The sequence below is a fragment of the Hippopotamus amphibius genome, chromosome 11 (genome assembly GCF_030028045.1).
Source record: "Hippopotamus amphibius kiboko isolate mHipAmp2 chromosome 11, mHipAmp2.hap2, whole genome shotgun sequence".
Taxonomy (NCBI): domain Eukaryota; kingdom Metazoa; phylum Chordata; class Mammalia; order Artiodactyla; family Hippopotamidae; genus Hippopotamus; species Hippopotamus amphibius.
Window position 1 is genome coordinate 38,063,495 of NC_080196.1, and position 14,897 is coordinate 38,078,391.

A 14,897-nucleotide genomic window follows, 5' to 3' on the forward strand; every position below is an offset into this window, starting at 1 on the left:
TACATATAGCTGATTCACTTCATTGTACAGCAGAAACTAACACAACATTGTGAAGCAATTATATTCCAATAAAAATTAATAATAAATAAATAAATAAATAAATAAATAAATAAATAAATAAATAAATAAATACTGATATCAGGGAAAACATACACATACACAAGAAATTGTAGGATATCAACTTTTTAATTTAGAAAGTAATCAAGCAATTATCAGGGAGAAAAGACATGCCTCACCGAGTCTCTCAATAGCACTGGCCGCCCACCTGGCTCCTGTGCTCTCAGCAAGTGGAAATGAACTTACTTGATGTCACACAAAAGGGCCACACCTCTCAGGATCCAGTGATCTGGGGACTGGACTGTTCGCAAATACACCACGGTGATGAAGGTCAAGTCAGTTCGCCTTGGTTTCTTGTAAATAGGACACACGTACAGCTTGGGGTCCTTGGGCGCCGTGGAATTAACGGCAAAGATGTGCAGCACGGGCAGCTGCGTGAAGAGCACCTTGGGGGTGGATTCTGTGAGCTTCCCATTCCGTCTGTCCCAGGCTGCTCCGTCCATGTACAGCCCATAAATATACACACCTTCCTGGAAGACCCAAGTGTAAGGTAACAGGAATTTTTTTTTAAATTAGGTGCTGTGAGATGGGCATCCAATACTGTAATAAAGGTCATCAGTTTGGGAAGAAAAAGTATACCTATCTTAAACGCTACCAAAAGAAGAAAACACCACTGGATGCATTCCGTTAGCAAAGTGCTGAGCCTGGTGTTTCCCTGCAGCTACGAGTGCTGTCAAAATGTTCCTATTGCCGGAGATTTGAGCCTGGGGGTGGCCTGCCAGGGACTGCAGACTTAGCCAGCAGCACCAAATCGCCTCTGCAGGGAGACAAAAGTCTCTGACAAGGGTGGTCTGAGTCGGTGTAGGGTGGGAGCACGGAAGAGGATCAGGAGCTGGGTGCTACCTGGGATATCAGCCTGCACGGGCCAAGCCAACATGTGGCTCTAACTTCATCTTGGCTGCTCAAAGATCTACTGAGACTTGAGCAGCCAGGTCTGATAAGCAGGGGTTCGCACACCCCCAGAGAGTGTGGCAGAGCGAGAGCGGGCGTGATGGCTGGGGGGGCGGGGTAGAATTGGTCCAAGAGTGGCTGACCACATCGTGTGTCTCTGTCATTCACACAGTAGGACCTGCCCTTGAGGTCCTCACCATTAAATCAGGACACAAGACACACACACACACACACACACACAGAACAAAATGTAAAAGCCATGACTTGAATAGCAGCACACAGTGGTTAGAGGGGCTACCTGATGAACAGCACTGACTGAGGCTAAGTGCAGTGACTTGAGGTGAAAGGTCAGTGAGGGCTGGAGTGCTTGGGGACCCTTGCGGAGGAGATGGCATTGAAGGGTGGGCTGCATTTGGAACAATGGAGGAGAGGGGTGGGCATTCCAGGGAGGAGCACTACTACTCAGAAAGGCAGGATAGGCAGGAAAGCCCAAGCATTATAATATTTAGCAGCAGGTTCAATGGTTATAAAAATAAGTTAGGGCTTAACCGTGGAAGAGTGTAGATGCCAGACTGAAGAGCTTGAACTTTATCTTGCAGGCAGCAGGGAGCCATAGAACATGTACTCGGTAATAAAAAAAGTCTAAAGGGAATCACGGTACAGACTCCAATAACCACGTAAGCTCATAATATATACTTATGTAGAAGATGGTGACCATTTTTCCATTTCCAGTGAGGATTGGGTAAGGAGAGGTAGATGTAGATTATAATAAAAGAGAGGGAGATTAGCTGCAAAGTGTTTTCAGGAATCCCTCATGTGGGCTAACAGTATAAGAACCATACTTTTTGAATCAAAACCTGAAGTACATGATTTGACAGTAAAACCATGGGCAATCCCAGAAAATCAGGACACATGATACCATCATTAAATCAGTAGGCGACAACCGCTACATGAAAATACAACCACTTAGGCATCATCCGACGGTAAATTGTACCCTTTTAGGCTCCTTTCAATCTCAGAACTTTACAAAGTCATAGTCAAAAGGTGTTGTGGATTGAATAGTCTCTTGCAAAAACTCATATCCACCTAGAACCTCAGTATGTGACTATTTGGAAATAGAACCTTTGCAGATGTAATTAGTTAAGATCATAGTGGATAAGTACATGACTGGAGTTCTTATAAGAAGAGGAGAGGGTACACAGAGACACACACAGGGAAGGAGGCCATGTGATGAGGAAAGCAGGGGTTGGGGTGACACAGCACCCCAAGGTTTCCCAGCAGCCACCAGAAGCTAGGAAAGGGGCAACAGGCAGATTCTCCCTCAGAGCCTTTAGAAGAAACCAACCTTGCCTTGATTTTGGACTACGGGCCTCCTAAACTCTGAGAAAATAAATTCCTGTTGTTTTAAGTCACCCAGTTTGTGGTACTTTGTTACAACAGCCTTAGGAAACTAATACAGATCTTGGTACCAGGAAATGGGATGCTGCTGTAACAAACATCTGAAAATCTGAAAGTGACTTTGAAACTACATAATAGGAAAAAGCTGGGAGAATTCTGAAGGCATAATTGAAAAAGCCTAGGTTTCCTTGAATCTAGAGATTGTTGGTGGAAATATGGAGGTTAAAGGTGCTTCTTCTGGTGGGATCTCAGACAGAAATAAGGACCATGCTATTGGAAACTGGAAGAATGGTAATCCTTGTTATAAAGTGGCAGAAAGTGCTAGAACTTGGAAATCATCTGGTCCAGACCCCCTGATTTGACAACTGAGTGAATAAAAGTCAGAGAAAGGCAAAAGGGAACTAAGATTTATTGAATATCTATGTGGGGCTGGTACCAAGCCTAAATGATCCCATTGAACTCTCATAGCTAATCTTTACTGAGGTTACATTATCATCCTCATTTTACAGATGAAGTAGTTGAGGCTTAAAAGAGTTAAAGAACTAGCCTGAGTTCAAAAGGCAGGTAAGTGTCCAAGCCGTGGCTCCCAGTGGTGTCTGCTTATCTCAGAGCCCCTGCCCTTCCCCCACCCAGGTGTCCTTCCACCCGGGGTCTGCAGCTAAGCAGGGACACAGCTGGAACTGACCCCAGAGCTCAGGACAGCTAGTCCTATTAGTCTCTACTGCCCTTGACACCCGTCAATTCCGTGAGTACCCCACAGCAATGGATGGAGATGTGTGGGAAATCCTTCTTAGCAAACACAAGTGTAACTTGTAATGACAAAGAAATGCAGTCTGGGGAGTTCCCAGTGCTTGTCATTCATTCCCACTCCCCAAATGCAGGAGGCGTTGGCATTAAGGTCTCCTGGTTATGACTGAGGAAACCCTAGCTGCAAAGCCAAAGGACTCAACGGAGACACTCACAGGTCAGTGCTGACCAGAACTTGAACTTTGAGCCCTGTCTCCAGAACTGTTCCTGCTGTTGCCCATAGGAACCTACCGCAGGGGGTGACGTGATCTCCTCTTTGGTCTGCCGCAGAACTTCGTTGTGGATGGTCACCGAGTCCAGGGCCCAGCCTTTGTGGGCGCGGGTCACTTCTTGTCTCATTGCCGTGAGGAAGCCTTAAAAAAAGAAGAAGAAATGATTTTGATGCCTTGATGCAGTCCACTCTAGAAACAAGAAGGGGGGTCGTGTTGTTAATTGCTTATCCATCTCCAGACGTGTGCAACATCTCCATCCGAGAGAAGTTGAAATCAAACCTCAGGGGGGATATTTCTTTCAGTGTTTTGTTTCAATGAGCTAAATACGTCTTGCTAGCTGACAGCAGGAAAGCAGCACCATCTCTGCCTCAGACAAGGTCTTGGTTTGAAATTCTCCTGGGATTTCAACCACTCAAGTCTTCTAAAGGGTTGTAACCCAGTGCTAGCTTATATTCTCTGTTTGAAGATCCAGTATCTAGGAATAAGACTGGGATGGTAAAATATTCTGAGAACAGCATTCCAATTAAAACTTGAATCAAACCATTATCAAGCATCTATTTGCTATAATGGAACAATTTCATTTAGTCTAAGGAAATAAGGCATAATGCCAAAATAGAAAGCCCGACTTTCAATTTGATCAAACAAAGCAATCACACCGGAAAGGAAAGCTCCATGTTTTAATGTGCGTAATGCAGTTATTTTAAGACAATACGTGGTTCTGTATATTGTGGCCTTTCTTTAAACTTAATATTTGCAATTCATGCCATTCAATTCAATAAGAGAAGTCTTGCATGGAAAGTAGCATTTGATATTTAAAAACTATACCTTAAACTTCAAAATGGACTTCAAAATCTTAGGAAAGTTTATCTGTGACCTATATATTACATTTTGGCCTCTGTGTTAATATTGGAAATCATGAGGCCCTTTACTCATAATCAAGAGTAAGTTTTGGAACGTGTGTATCCCTACTGCTCCTAGATTAGTGAGCTCAGAACTTTAATGCACAAACCAACACATAAGTGATAATATTTCATCAGGTGTGAATGGGAGTGGAAAGAAGAGGAGAAGTTACAAGGCATAATGGTAGGCAGTGAGTTACTATCCCTCGGAATTAGAAAGAAAGAACAGGACCCTAGCCTGCCTAGGGAGAAAGTCAAGTTCTTTCCATTCTCAAGTCCCTCCCTCATTATTAAATTAGACACTTGGGCAGTCACTCCATTCATTCATTCATTCGTTAAATCTCTTAGAAGTGGCCACCATGTACCAGGTACTGCTCTAGGTGAGATGCCCACAACGATGAAGAGGCCCTCCGTGGACCCTGCATTCAAGGAGCTCAGTTTAAAGCGAAAGTAGAGGGAGGCGGGACATACAACACGATGTCATTACAAGTAAAGATGTGAGAACAAAGTGGACCATTCAGGAAGACGGCTCAGGAAAGGCTGAACTGAGAAGATGAAGTTGAAGATGAGTCTTGAAAGGATACATAGGAGTTTTCCAGATGGGACAATTCCAGTTAGAGGAACAGCATGTGCAAAGGCATGGAGGTCTAGGCTAAAAGTGAGGCAACGATGGCAGATGAGGTTAGAACAAAGGTAGAGGCCAAGGTTTTTCAAGGTCAGAGTTTGGACCTGGTGACCTTGTGGATGGTGTGGAATATCTGAAGCAGGTAAATAATTTGGTTGTATCTGCATCTTAGAAAGTTTACTCAGAGCTCTCACCAAAACGGGAATTGGGGTGCTCAAGAAGAACCCTTGCATTAATCCAAAAGAAAAGTTGGTCAATCAACTAGAGTAGCTGATTGAGGACTTTTATTAGTGGTTCTTATGAAGTTGTAGTTTCATAAAACTGACAGGGCCTAGTAGGAAAGAATGATTTTATGGCACAAAATGTTAACTGTAAGGAGTAGAAAACATGGTGGAAGTCTGCCTGGCAGCAAGTGCTGGTCAAGGCCCATCCATACACTACGGGTGGGGTCACTTGAGGCGATCTGATCAGTGTGTGATTATGTCGACTTCCACTATAAATACTGGGGACCCCACTCTTTACTAGTAAACACGTTGTGTGTTTGGTAGTCAGGTATATATGACCACAATAATAAAATCTGATTCTCCCATCTAAGTGACTCCGTGAAAATGTCATTTTCATCACTCAACATTAAGCTTGCATTCATGTGGAGTATCAGACACTGTGTATCCAAGTAGAGGACTTGGAATTAAATTGACCCCATTTTGTGATATTTTAAAATTCATCACTGATCTATGAATCCACAAGGTCCTAATGCACAAGGCATTGAATCTTGGTCTTAACCATCCATCGGCACTAGTTGAATAACTGAATTTTTCTATTATATTTTAAGTTTCAATGATCTATTCCCCATCCCAAGGCAAGCATGAATAAAATTCTCACTGTGTATAAGAATTTGTATTTTAGAGGTGCTTGATCTATCTACAAAGAAAAATTAGGAATTACTTTATTATAAAGTGCTCCTAGAAGTCTTAATTGTGTTTATTTTCAAATATATTGCGAATTTGACCTCACTCCATATAGCACTCAGGACGATGCCATAGGTACCAGGGGAGGGATGAGAGGGATTCTCTTTATGCAACACACTCAAGACAAAGGCTTCAGTCATTGGTGGAGAGCTCTGCAAAACTCTAGTGCAGTTAAGGAGAGACCATCTTCTCTTTTCTCCCTACTGGGGAACATGCATGATGTTGTCTGGCTGACTTCAATAATTAGCCTCCTAATGTTTAGGAAGCACTCTTGGCACACCAGTAGATGAAATCTAGAATACATGTTCCCTTGAGCTATTAAGAAAGGAAAATATTAAATAAATAATTTGAGGCCTGAGAGTGGAGGGTAGGAAACTGTTCCATGGGTCATCCCCACTCAGAACATGGGGAAAATACATTTTTTTTTCAAGTCTTGATAGCTTTTTTTGGCCTCCTAAAAAGAAGAACATGATCTTGCAGAATTCAAACCGTAGTGAATCCACCGAATTGCTCTTTATTGAATTTAAAAAATGAATGACCATCTTTCTTGTAGACTGATATCAAGTCTAATGGAATCAAAATCTCTTGTTTTCTGAAGCCTATATAATTTTAAAAGACTATTGATATATTTTTCTTTATAAAAGCTTGAAAAGTGGTACTTTTGTCTTGGCACTGATTTAATTTTAATAATTCTTAAAGCAAATTTCAATCATCATTGATGGAAAAGTGATTCAGACGTTCATGTGTTTGACTCAGAAGTGAGAAACAAAAACTTGGGGAAAGTCCTCAACAAAAATAACCTATTCTTCATGAGAATTAACCACTCACATGAAAATGGGTAATTTAACTACTCAAACATCTGAGTGACATGGGCTAACTGGGGTGCTTTAAAAATTTTTTTTGCCTTCCAACTCATACAGCGCAATGAATGCTTGTCAAGCTTGTTCTTTTTAAAAAATGCACTTTTAAGCTTGGAAACTCAGGTCTAAAATAACGCTTGTTATATATTAATTCCTATAATAGTCCTGACCCAACATTTCAGCAAACAAATTACTGTTGTTTGACATGTGCAATCAGTTGGCTTGAAGAAAGCCATAGAAAGCTTTCGGTATCAATTCAAACAAGGTCTTGGAAGAGACAAAAGAAATAACTAATCAGGAAGGTTGTTCTCGATTTTACAAGGAGTTAGTAGGTATTTTGTAATGATGGCCCTATAGGCAACGCTTTTTTTTGGGGGGGGGGGTACACCAAGTTCAATCATCTGTTTTTATACACATATCCCCATATTCCCTCCCTCTCTTGACTCCCCCCACCCTCCCTCGAGTCCCCCCCACCCTTCCCATCCCAGTCCTCTAAGGCATCTTCCATCCTCGAGTTGAACGCCCTTTGTTATACAACAACTTCCCACAGGCTATCTATTTTTTCTTTAACAAATGAACCAGTCCTTATGCAATGAGCCTTCGGTTGTCCAGTATTTCCTGTCTTATCAGTTACTAAGCCTCCCGTTAACATCTTGGAAGATGAAGAGAAATGATGTTCCTGCCATAAGTTTATGACAGGCAGTTTTTTCCCCCAAATGAGAAGCAAATGCAGTTCATTGGTAAGTTAAATAAAAGGTCAGAAATCATTAAACAAAGATGGGGATGATCCACCCAGTTGAACAAAAATGCCCCGGGCACCTTTCCTGCCACTTTGCTTGATGCTATAAGGCAGGAACCTTAAATTTGGCTGAAAATGAGAAATACCTGGGAAGCCTTTAAAACTCCCGATTCCCAGGTCCTAGCCCAGATCAATAAAATCAGAATCTCTAGAGGTGGGACCAGGCTTCACTGCTGCTTTAAGGCAGGCTTCTCAAATGTTACTGTCCATAGTTATCACCCGCGGAAGGAACACATTAACATGCTAGTTCTGATTTGGTAGGTAGGTTAAGAGTAGGTCCTGAGGTTCTGCATTTCTATCAAGCTTCCAAGTGATAGCGCTGCTGATAGCCGGTGGACCACATACTGGGAAGATATGGTCTAAGGCCCAGGTTTCTCACACATAAGAACAACCAAAGGAGCTTTTAAAATTAATTGTACAGTCTAGAGGTCTCATCCCCAGAGGTTCCGATGTCATTGGTCTGGGGTTCCAGGGATTAGCATGTATTAAAATCTCCCCAGGTGATTCAACTGTACGGGCAGGGCTGAGGACCTCTGCTCTGTGAAAAAGAACTGCATGACAAGTCAGTGAGAGATCACGGACCCATTTTTGTTTTCAGAACAAGGTTGACAAGTGGGAAGAGAAATGCCCTATGATACAAGCAAAATATTAGGAAGGCTGACAGTAATACCAGCTGACGTTTTCCAGAGTGCCCTGAGATGCGTGTATCCTCTGAAATGTCGTTAATCCAGGGTTGGCTCCAGCAAAACCTGAGTACAAGCCAGAGAGCTGGGCTAACTCTCTCAGCCAGGCTGGGATCAGCTAACCCTGCGGTGTCTCCTATGCCAAAATGTAATTCCCTGCGCCGCTCTGACTTCTCTGTCCCTTCTCTGCTACTTTATGCTTCCTCTCCCTCGACCTCATACCCCTCCCCTCCCTCCCAGCCTTTCCACTGCTCCCTCTGGAGTGATTCTGTGGTTAACAGACTCTCCCATATTTTCTACCTCTTTACAGAACATTCTCTCCATCTTCTTGCCCATACTGGAACCTGGCTCAACTCTGAAGAAACTGTCTTCCCCAACTGTCCCTCCACCCTTGATGAGAATCTCTGCAGCTTTGACGAGCACACCCTCTGGCCATATGCACCTCCCCTCACTGTCCCTGCCAGGTGCCCATCTGCCCCCATTCACTGAGCCTCCTGCTGCCTTCTGGGTCTCTTCAGTATCCCACTCAGCATCTTGACCTCTCAGTTCCCTGACTGCATCATTTCTGAGGAACTTCTCCTCAACTCCACTCCCTTTTCTTCATTTCCTTCCCCATTTAGTCTAGACCCATCCTTTTCATCACTTGCCCGGCAAAACCCCAGTGCTAAATAAATCCAAATGTCCTCCTTCTTATACATATTCCAGGCTACTGAGACCATCACACAGTTGCCACCATGGTTTAGCCATCACCAACATCAAAGGGATTATCAAAGGCACCCAGCAATCCTTTCCTCCTTAGCCCTCTTTCTCAAACTTCTGCCACTCTCCTTAAATCTCTCCTCCAACACCTCCTTGCTCCTGAGATCACTTTGCCTCCTTAGTCAAAGAGAAAAATAGAGAGCATCAGATGGGAATTCCCTCAACTTCTTGCCACCAAACAAACTCACTTGCATCTACGTTCATTCCTTCCTTGTTAGCCTTAGTACAGTGGGTGAGGTGTCCCTCCTCCTGCTTGGATTGTATCTCTCCACTTAGGAGCCATCCCGTCCTGCCTCTTTTACCCCTCTCTGGTATCTTTGTGCTCGCTCTCTCTCTCCTGGCTCCTTCCCACCAGGCTCGAGCCTGTCCTATCATTAAGAAAAGAAGGAAGAAGATGTTTTCTTCTTACAACTGCTCCTCCAACTTGCTTCTCCTCTTCCAAGCCAAATTTCTTGAGAGGATTAGCCATGTTGTCCATCCTTACTCTCTCTCTCCACTTCCTGGTTTTTTACTCACCCTGAAATTCGACTCCTCCACCTCCCCACCCACTCCACTGAGACTTCTCTTGCCAACAGTCTCCTTATTAGATAAAGCCATCTGACCATTTTGGGCTCTATCTTACTTGCCCTCTGGCAGCATCTGTCACTCCTTTCTCCCCTCCCCTCTCATCTTCCACCACACTATGCATTCCTGGTTTCCCTTTTTCAAGCTGTTAGGATGTGAGGGGACTATTTACAAGAGTCAGGGTGATCTGGAGGGTGGTGATGCACAAGCAAATATAGCAGAATCCTGGTGAGGATGGTTTGTGAGGAAGACAAACAGATGGTAGTACTGGTGAGGTTCACAGGAGGATGGAATATTCTATGATGGCAGCTGGAAGTAAGAAGCAGAAGCTAACACTGGGATTTACGATGAGTCAGTCATAAGTAGAGACAAACAGTTGCCTCTGTGAGAATGGCTGAGGTCATCAATGAAGGGACCAAGGCCAAGGGCAGAACTTGCCTGAGAAGAGCCCACAGAGTGGGCTGAGAAGCAGCCTACTGAGAGGTGGGTGGAGAACTGAGGAAGGTGACGGATGGAAGCCAAGGTATGAAGTGAAGTTAGCACTAGAATTGGTGGCATTGGAGAGAGCAGTTTCAGTATAGTGATGAAGCTGGCCAGATTACAACGGACTAAAGGGTAGGTAAGGAAGGTAACCTTTCAGGCAGAGACTAGAATTACAAGGGATGTGGCTGAGACTGAAGCCAGTGCATCTAAGCATCTCCCCCATAAAGGCAAGAAGGATGGGTTGTTATTCACTTGGAGGCATTTCTAAGGTGTCCACAGTTCTCCTCTGGTTCTGGGATTCGGGGTCAGGGTGGTAAGTGCTATCACCCAAACTGAGGTTTGGAACCCTGAGGTCCCTTCACCCAGATTCCGTCAGACATCAGAGGCAGTGCTGGTTCAGCAAAGGGCAGCTCTGGGCCATGCTTAGGATTGTTACGAGATTAGAAGAAAGCCCCAGTCCCTTCCAATCCTAAAGTTCTATCAATAACCCTGGTGCACTCTTCTGCCCTGCAAACATCAGGCTTCTATAACCATCCTCAAGACAAGCATTCAGAATTGCTGGTAGCTGCCGATGCTGCCCTGAAAACAAATACACAGGCAAGAGGTTGTAAGTGATTTTTACATGAACAAAAGATAACAGGTCAAAAATTATCCATTTCCTTGGTTCAGTAAAATCCCCTCTGACTGAAAATCTTGACTTGTAGTAGTGAGTACTAAGTTGTTGCTGATTTCTGCTACCACAGACCGGCATGGCTTGTCAAGACGCTGAGGAACAAACAGAAAAACGAGCGCAGTCTGGCATCCAAATGGCATCAAGCTCCAGACTGAGTTAAACGTTTGGAAAATAATGATACTGCACAGTTGAATCTAACATTGAGATGTGGGACCTCGAGAGCACGTCCAGCCTCTGCCTCCCTTTCATTAGCAGCACCTGGGAGTCATGCTGAACATCGAATGGCAAAGCGACGTTATCAATTAAGAGGTTCTGGAAGGCAGGCAATCCCCTGGCTTGAAGTCAAGCTCATGACCACTCATAATCTTTGAGTTTAAACACATCTCTACCTATGACACAGACACACACAAATAAGAATCTAAATTATGTGTACATAATTTCCATGATGCTCTGGAAAGCTACACCTGTGGGAACAAGGGACCAAATAAATTCTCTGAGAAGCACAGTCTTAAAGCATATGTGAATGTGTGTGCCAGTGACTTCTGGGAAGCCCCAGTGGAGCACAAAGATTCTCCTGGGTCTGAGTAATCTGTTGTGAAGCAAATTCATGCACAGCCCAAAGCTGTGCTATTGAACAAACGTTATAGGGTCATGGGTACAGAGAGCTTGACCACTTTAATAATCAAATCTAGGGACTTCCCTGGTGATGCAGTGGTTGAGAGTCCGCCTGCCAGTGCAGGAGACAACGGTTCGAGTCCTGGTCCAGGGAGATCCCACATGCCGCGGAGCAACTAAGCCCGTGCACCATGACTACCGAGCCTGCACTCTAGAGCCCGTGAGCCACAACTACTGAAGCCCGCGCACCTACTGTGCTCTGCAACAAGAGAAGCCACCACAATAAGGAGCCCATGCACCGCAATGAAGAGTAGCCCTCACTCTCTACAACTACCGAAAGCCTGCGCACACGCACAGCAATGAAGACCCAAAGCAGTCAATAAATAAAAAATTAATTATTAATTAGTTTTAAAAATAATCAAATCTAGCTGCCACCTGGTTGAGCTCATCAATTGCCACAGAAATGATTGTGAAGGGGGCTGAACCCGCCAGATTAGTTCCAGGGTGGCTGGCTGACTCAGCCTCTTCGATATGACAAAATATCAGACCACTAAGGTGACGGAGCAGTGCTACAAATAGTGTGAGCTCAGACACAGGCCTGTCACGTGTCCCTGCAGCGGGTGGGCCTCAAAGTCACGTAGGCCTGAGGGGCACTCACCAGAAGCATGACGGAAAATACACATCAGACAGTATTGGATGCCACATAACATTATAAGAACACAAAACAAATGGTCATAGATGAAGAAAACATTTTCAAATGTTTTATAGTCTAGGTGATTTTGACTATACATATTTGTGTTGAAACTATGGCCTCTTTCCAAACTGCATTGTGTTCTACTTAAACATGGTTTTTTTTAATTAAATAATTTTCTTAAATGTTTTGCACCAAAAAAATTATTCAATAGAAGGGAACTGGGTTAGAAGATACAACACCCAGGAGACACATCATGATGAGAAATCAATCGCTGGTGTCAAACAGTGACCAGAGAGGCTTCTGACTAGAGAGGACTTTATCTGCTTACACACTGCCTGTGAACATGCATGGGGTTGTTATAGTCTCTATGTTTTCCAGATTCAGCCAGGTGATATGGAACAGAAAGGATTTGTCTCTCATGTCAAGAGAAGGGAAAGGGAGCAGAGAAGTGAGTAGTATGCAGGGAAAGTTGACTTCCACTCTTCTGTGCTACAAACAGAATGCAATCACGGATAAGGGTGTGTGTCTGGATGCTCAAGGTAGGATGCTTGAATAAGTCCAAGACTTTCCGAGATATGGAGAGCCATGAGAGAAAGAGTCAAAGTTCACTTAAAAACAGAAATGAAGAAAAAAGAAAGGATTAGTTTTATTAACAAGTAAAGATAAATAAGAAAACTGATTTGTATTTATATTCTTTAAATGTTGCTCTGGTTTGTAATATTTCTTAACAAATAGTAACAAAGATTAGTTCATATTAATATTTTGCTATCGAAAGTCACATTTCTAATGGAAAAAAGCAATCACCCAAAGAGATTGTGTGTTATGATATACGACATCTGTTTCTATGGAAAGCCAGGGAAGAACCAACCCCACTCCCTTGGCTTCTAAATATCAAAAATACACCTAATGATCTCACTTTTTTTTTAAATCACTGATCCTTATCCCTCTGCCTTACCCCAAGTCTGCCAACACATCTCCCCACCTGGCTGTCCCATTAACACAAGCTGACAAATCCAGGGCTCCCTGCCTTTCCTCCCAGCCAGCTCCTCTACCAACGCTCTGCTCCCTGTCTTGTACCTGGTCTTCAGCCTCAGTCATTGCCACTCCTCGCTCTCTCAAAGATCCCCATTTAGTCCCTCCACCAAATCTGCCTCTTCCCCTGCACCTGCTTAAGGTCTCAGACTCTCTCCCTTGGACCCGGTAAAGTCTCATTGCTGTGGATGTCCTTCTTTCAGTCTACACTCTACCTCTACCTGGAGTTAAGATCTTTGGTGACTTCCTGTTGCCTTTATGATGCAGCCCAAACTCCCCCAAAAGACTTCACACCCCAGCCTCATTCCCCAGCACCCCTGCTCCTGGTCTTCCTTCCCTGGACATGTCTTGTCTATGTTCAGGCCTCTGCCTGGGCTGCTCTTGTCTCCAGTCCCTGCCTCTGCAAACTCTGCTCACTGCTTCCTGTGTGAAGCTCTTCTCAAGCCTAACCTCGGCAGAAATGATTTCTGTGTCCTCTGTGCCAGTGTGGCACTTTGTCCTCACTCAGGTGGAGCGTTTATCACATTACGTTAAAGTTGCTAATGTTTCTGTCCTACCAACCAGATTATGGGCTCCTTTAGGGCAGGAATCGGGTCTCAGATTTCTCTCTATTGAAAGCACCTAGCAGAGGGGCTGGCAAACGAAAGGTGGTTGAACAATCCTAATTAAGTTAAATGCTATTTCTTCAGGCTCTCGAGCCAGGAATTACCTGGTGACAACTTACTCAAATTGAGGGTTGGTAAAGAGGAAAGACTCATAAGTAGACACACAAAATCTGAGAACCATAATAAAAAATTTTCCTCCCAAATCTCAATGGAAATTCTGGGAGAAAAATAGATAAGTGAAATCTGGGGGTTGCCCTTCACAAATCTGAAGTCTATTGACATAATAATACACCATGTATAATTTGTTAAGTTCATAAAAACCACCATGGTTAGTGCTTTAAATTTAGAAAATATTAAGGCATTTGAAAATGCATGAAGTGAGTGAAGGTATGTACACAGAGGATGAATTAATGTCTACTATTTATTGAAGTATTATTTATGCAAAGAAAAGTGCGCAAATCATATGTATACAGCTTGATGAATTTTCACCAAGGGAATACAGCCCTGTAACCAAGATCCAGATCAAGAAGCAGAACATTCCCACACCCCCAGAAGCCCCCTTGTGCTCTTTTGCAATCACTGCCCTCTCCCACAAGGGTTACCATTATTCTGACTTTTAAGATCTATTTTGCCTGTTTTGATTCCTTGTGTAAATGGAATCATATATACATACATTACAATGTATACCGCATATATACATTACAATGTGTTCTGTTTGACTTCCTTCACTTAATATTGTTTTATGAGATTCAACCATACTGCCGTGAGTAACAGTAAGACACCCTAAATCTGTAAGTAATGAAAGCTTGTACTAATGGAGCTATAAGGTGGTGAACCGTAAGGAACCCAGCCTTTCTTCTTTCTGGCCAAGGATTACTTGACAAAACTATCACATTGTAATAAGACAAAAAAATTGTTGTGTTTCTGAAATTTTATGAACTCTATGAGATCTAGTCAGAAACTTATTCAGTAAATATTTCTAGAATGAAATGAAGGAATATATGCAGTGGGATCACAAAGCACTTTTTCAGGAGAGAAAAAAATAGCTGAGCAGGGATAGACTCGGGAAGTTCACTGAATAAAACTTTTGCCACATGACGATTTTTAAATCAGTCTAATTTTCTGAACTCTAGGAACATTTTTTGGCATATTTTGGTGCTTCACTTTTGTCATTATCATAAACATTTAAAAACAGGTTTTGGACAAAATTTTT

General features: G+C 43.3%; 1 protein-coding gene across 1 annotated transcript in view; it reads right to left on the reverse strand.

Annotated features, from left to right (window-relative positions):
• Nucleotides 1–299: 299 nt before the first annotated feature.
• The window catches only part of DNAH8 (dynein axonemal heavy chain 8), a 291,803-nt gene continuing 277,205 nt past the window's right edge, over nucleotides 300–14,897 (reverse strand). The window contains exons 91-92 of the mRNA XM_057698986.1: nucleotides 3,445–3,566; nucleotides 300–587 (exon numbers count right to left, since the gene is read on the reverse strand). Of these exons, the coding sequence (XP_057554969.1) occupies nucleotides 300–587; nucleotides 3,445–3,566 (410 nt within the window). The remainder of the gene's footprint in view (nucleotides 588–3,444; nucleotides 3,567–14,897) is intronic.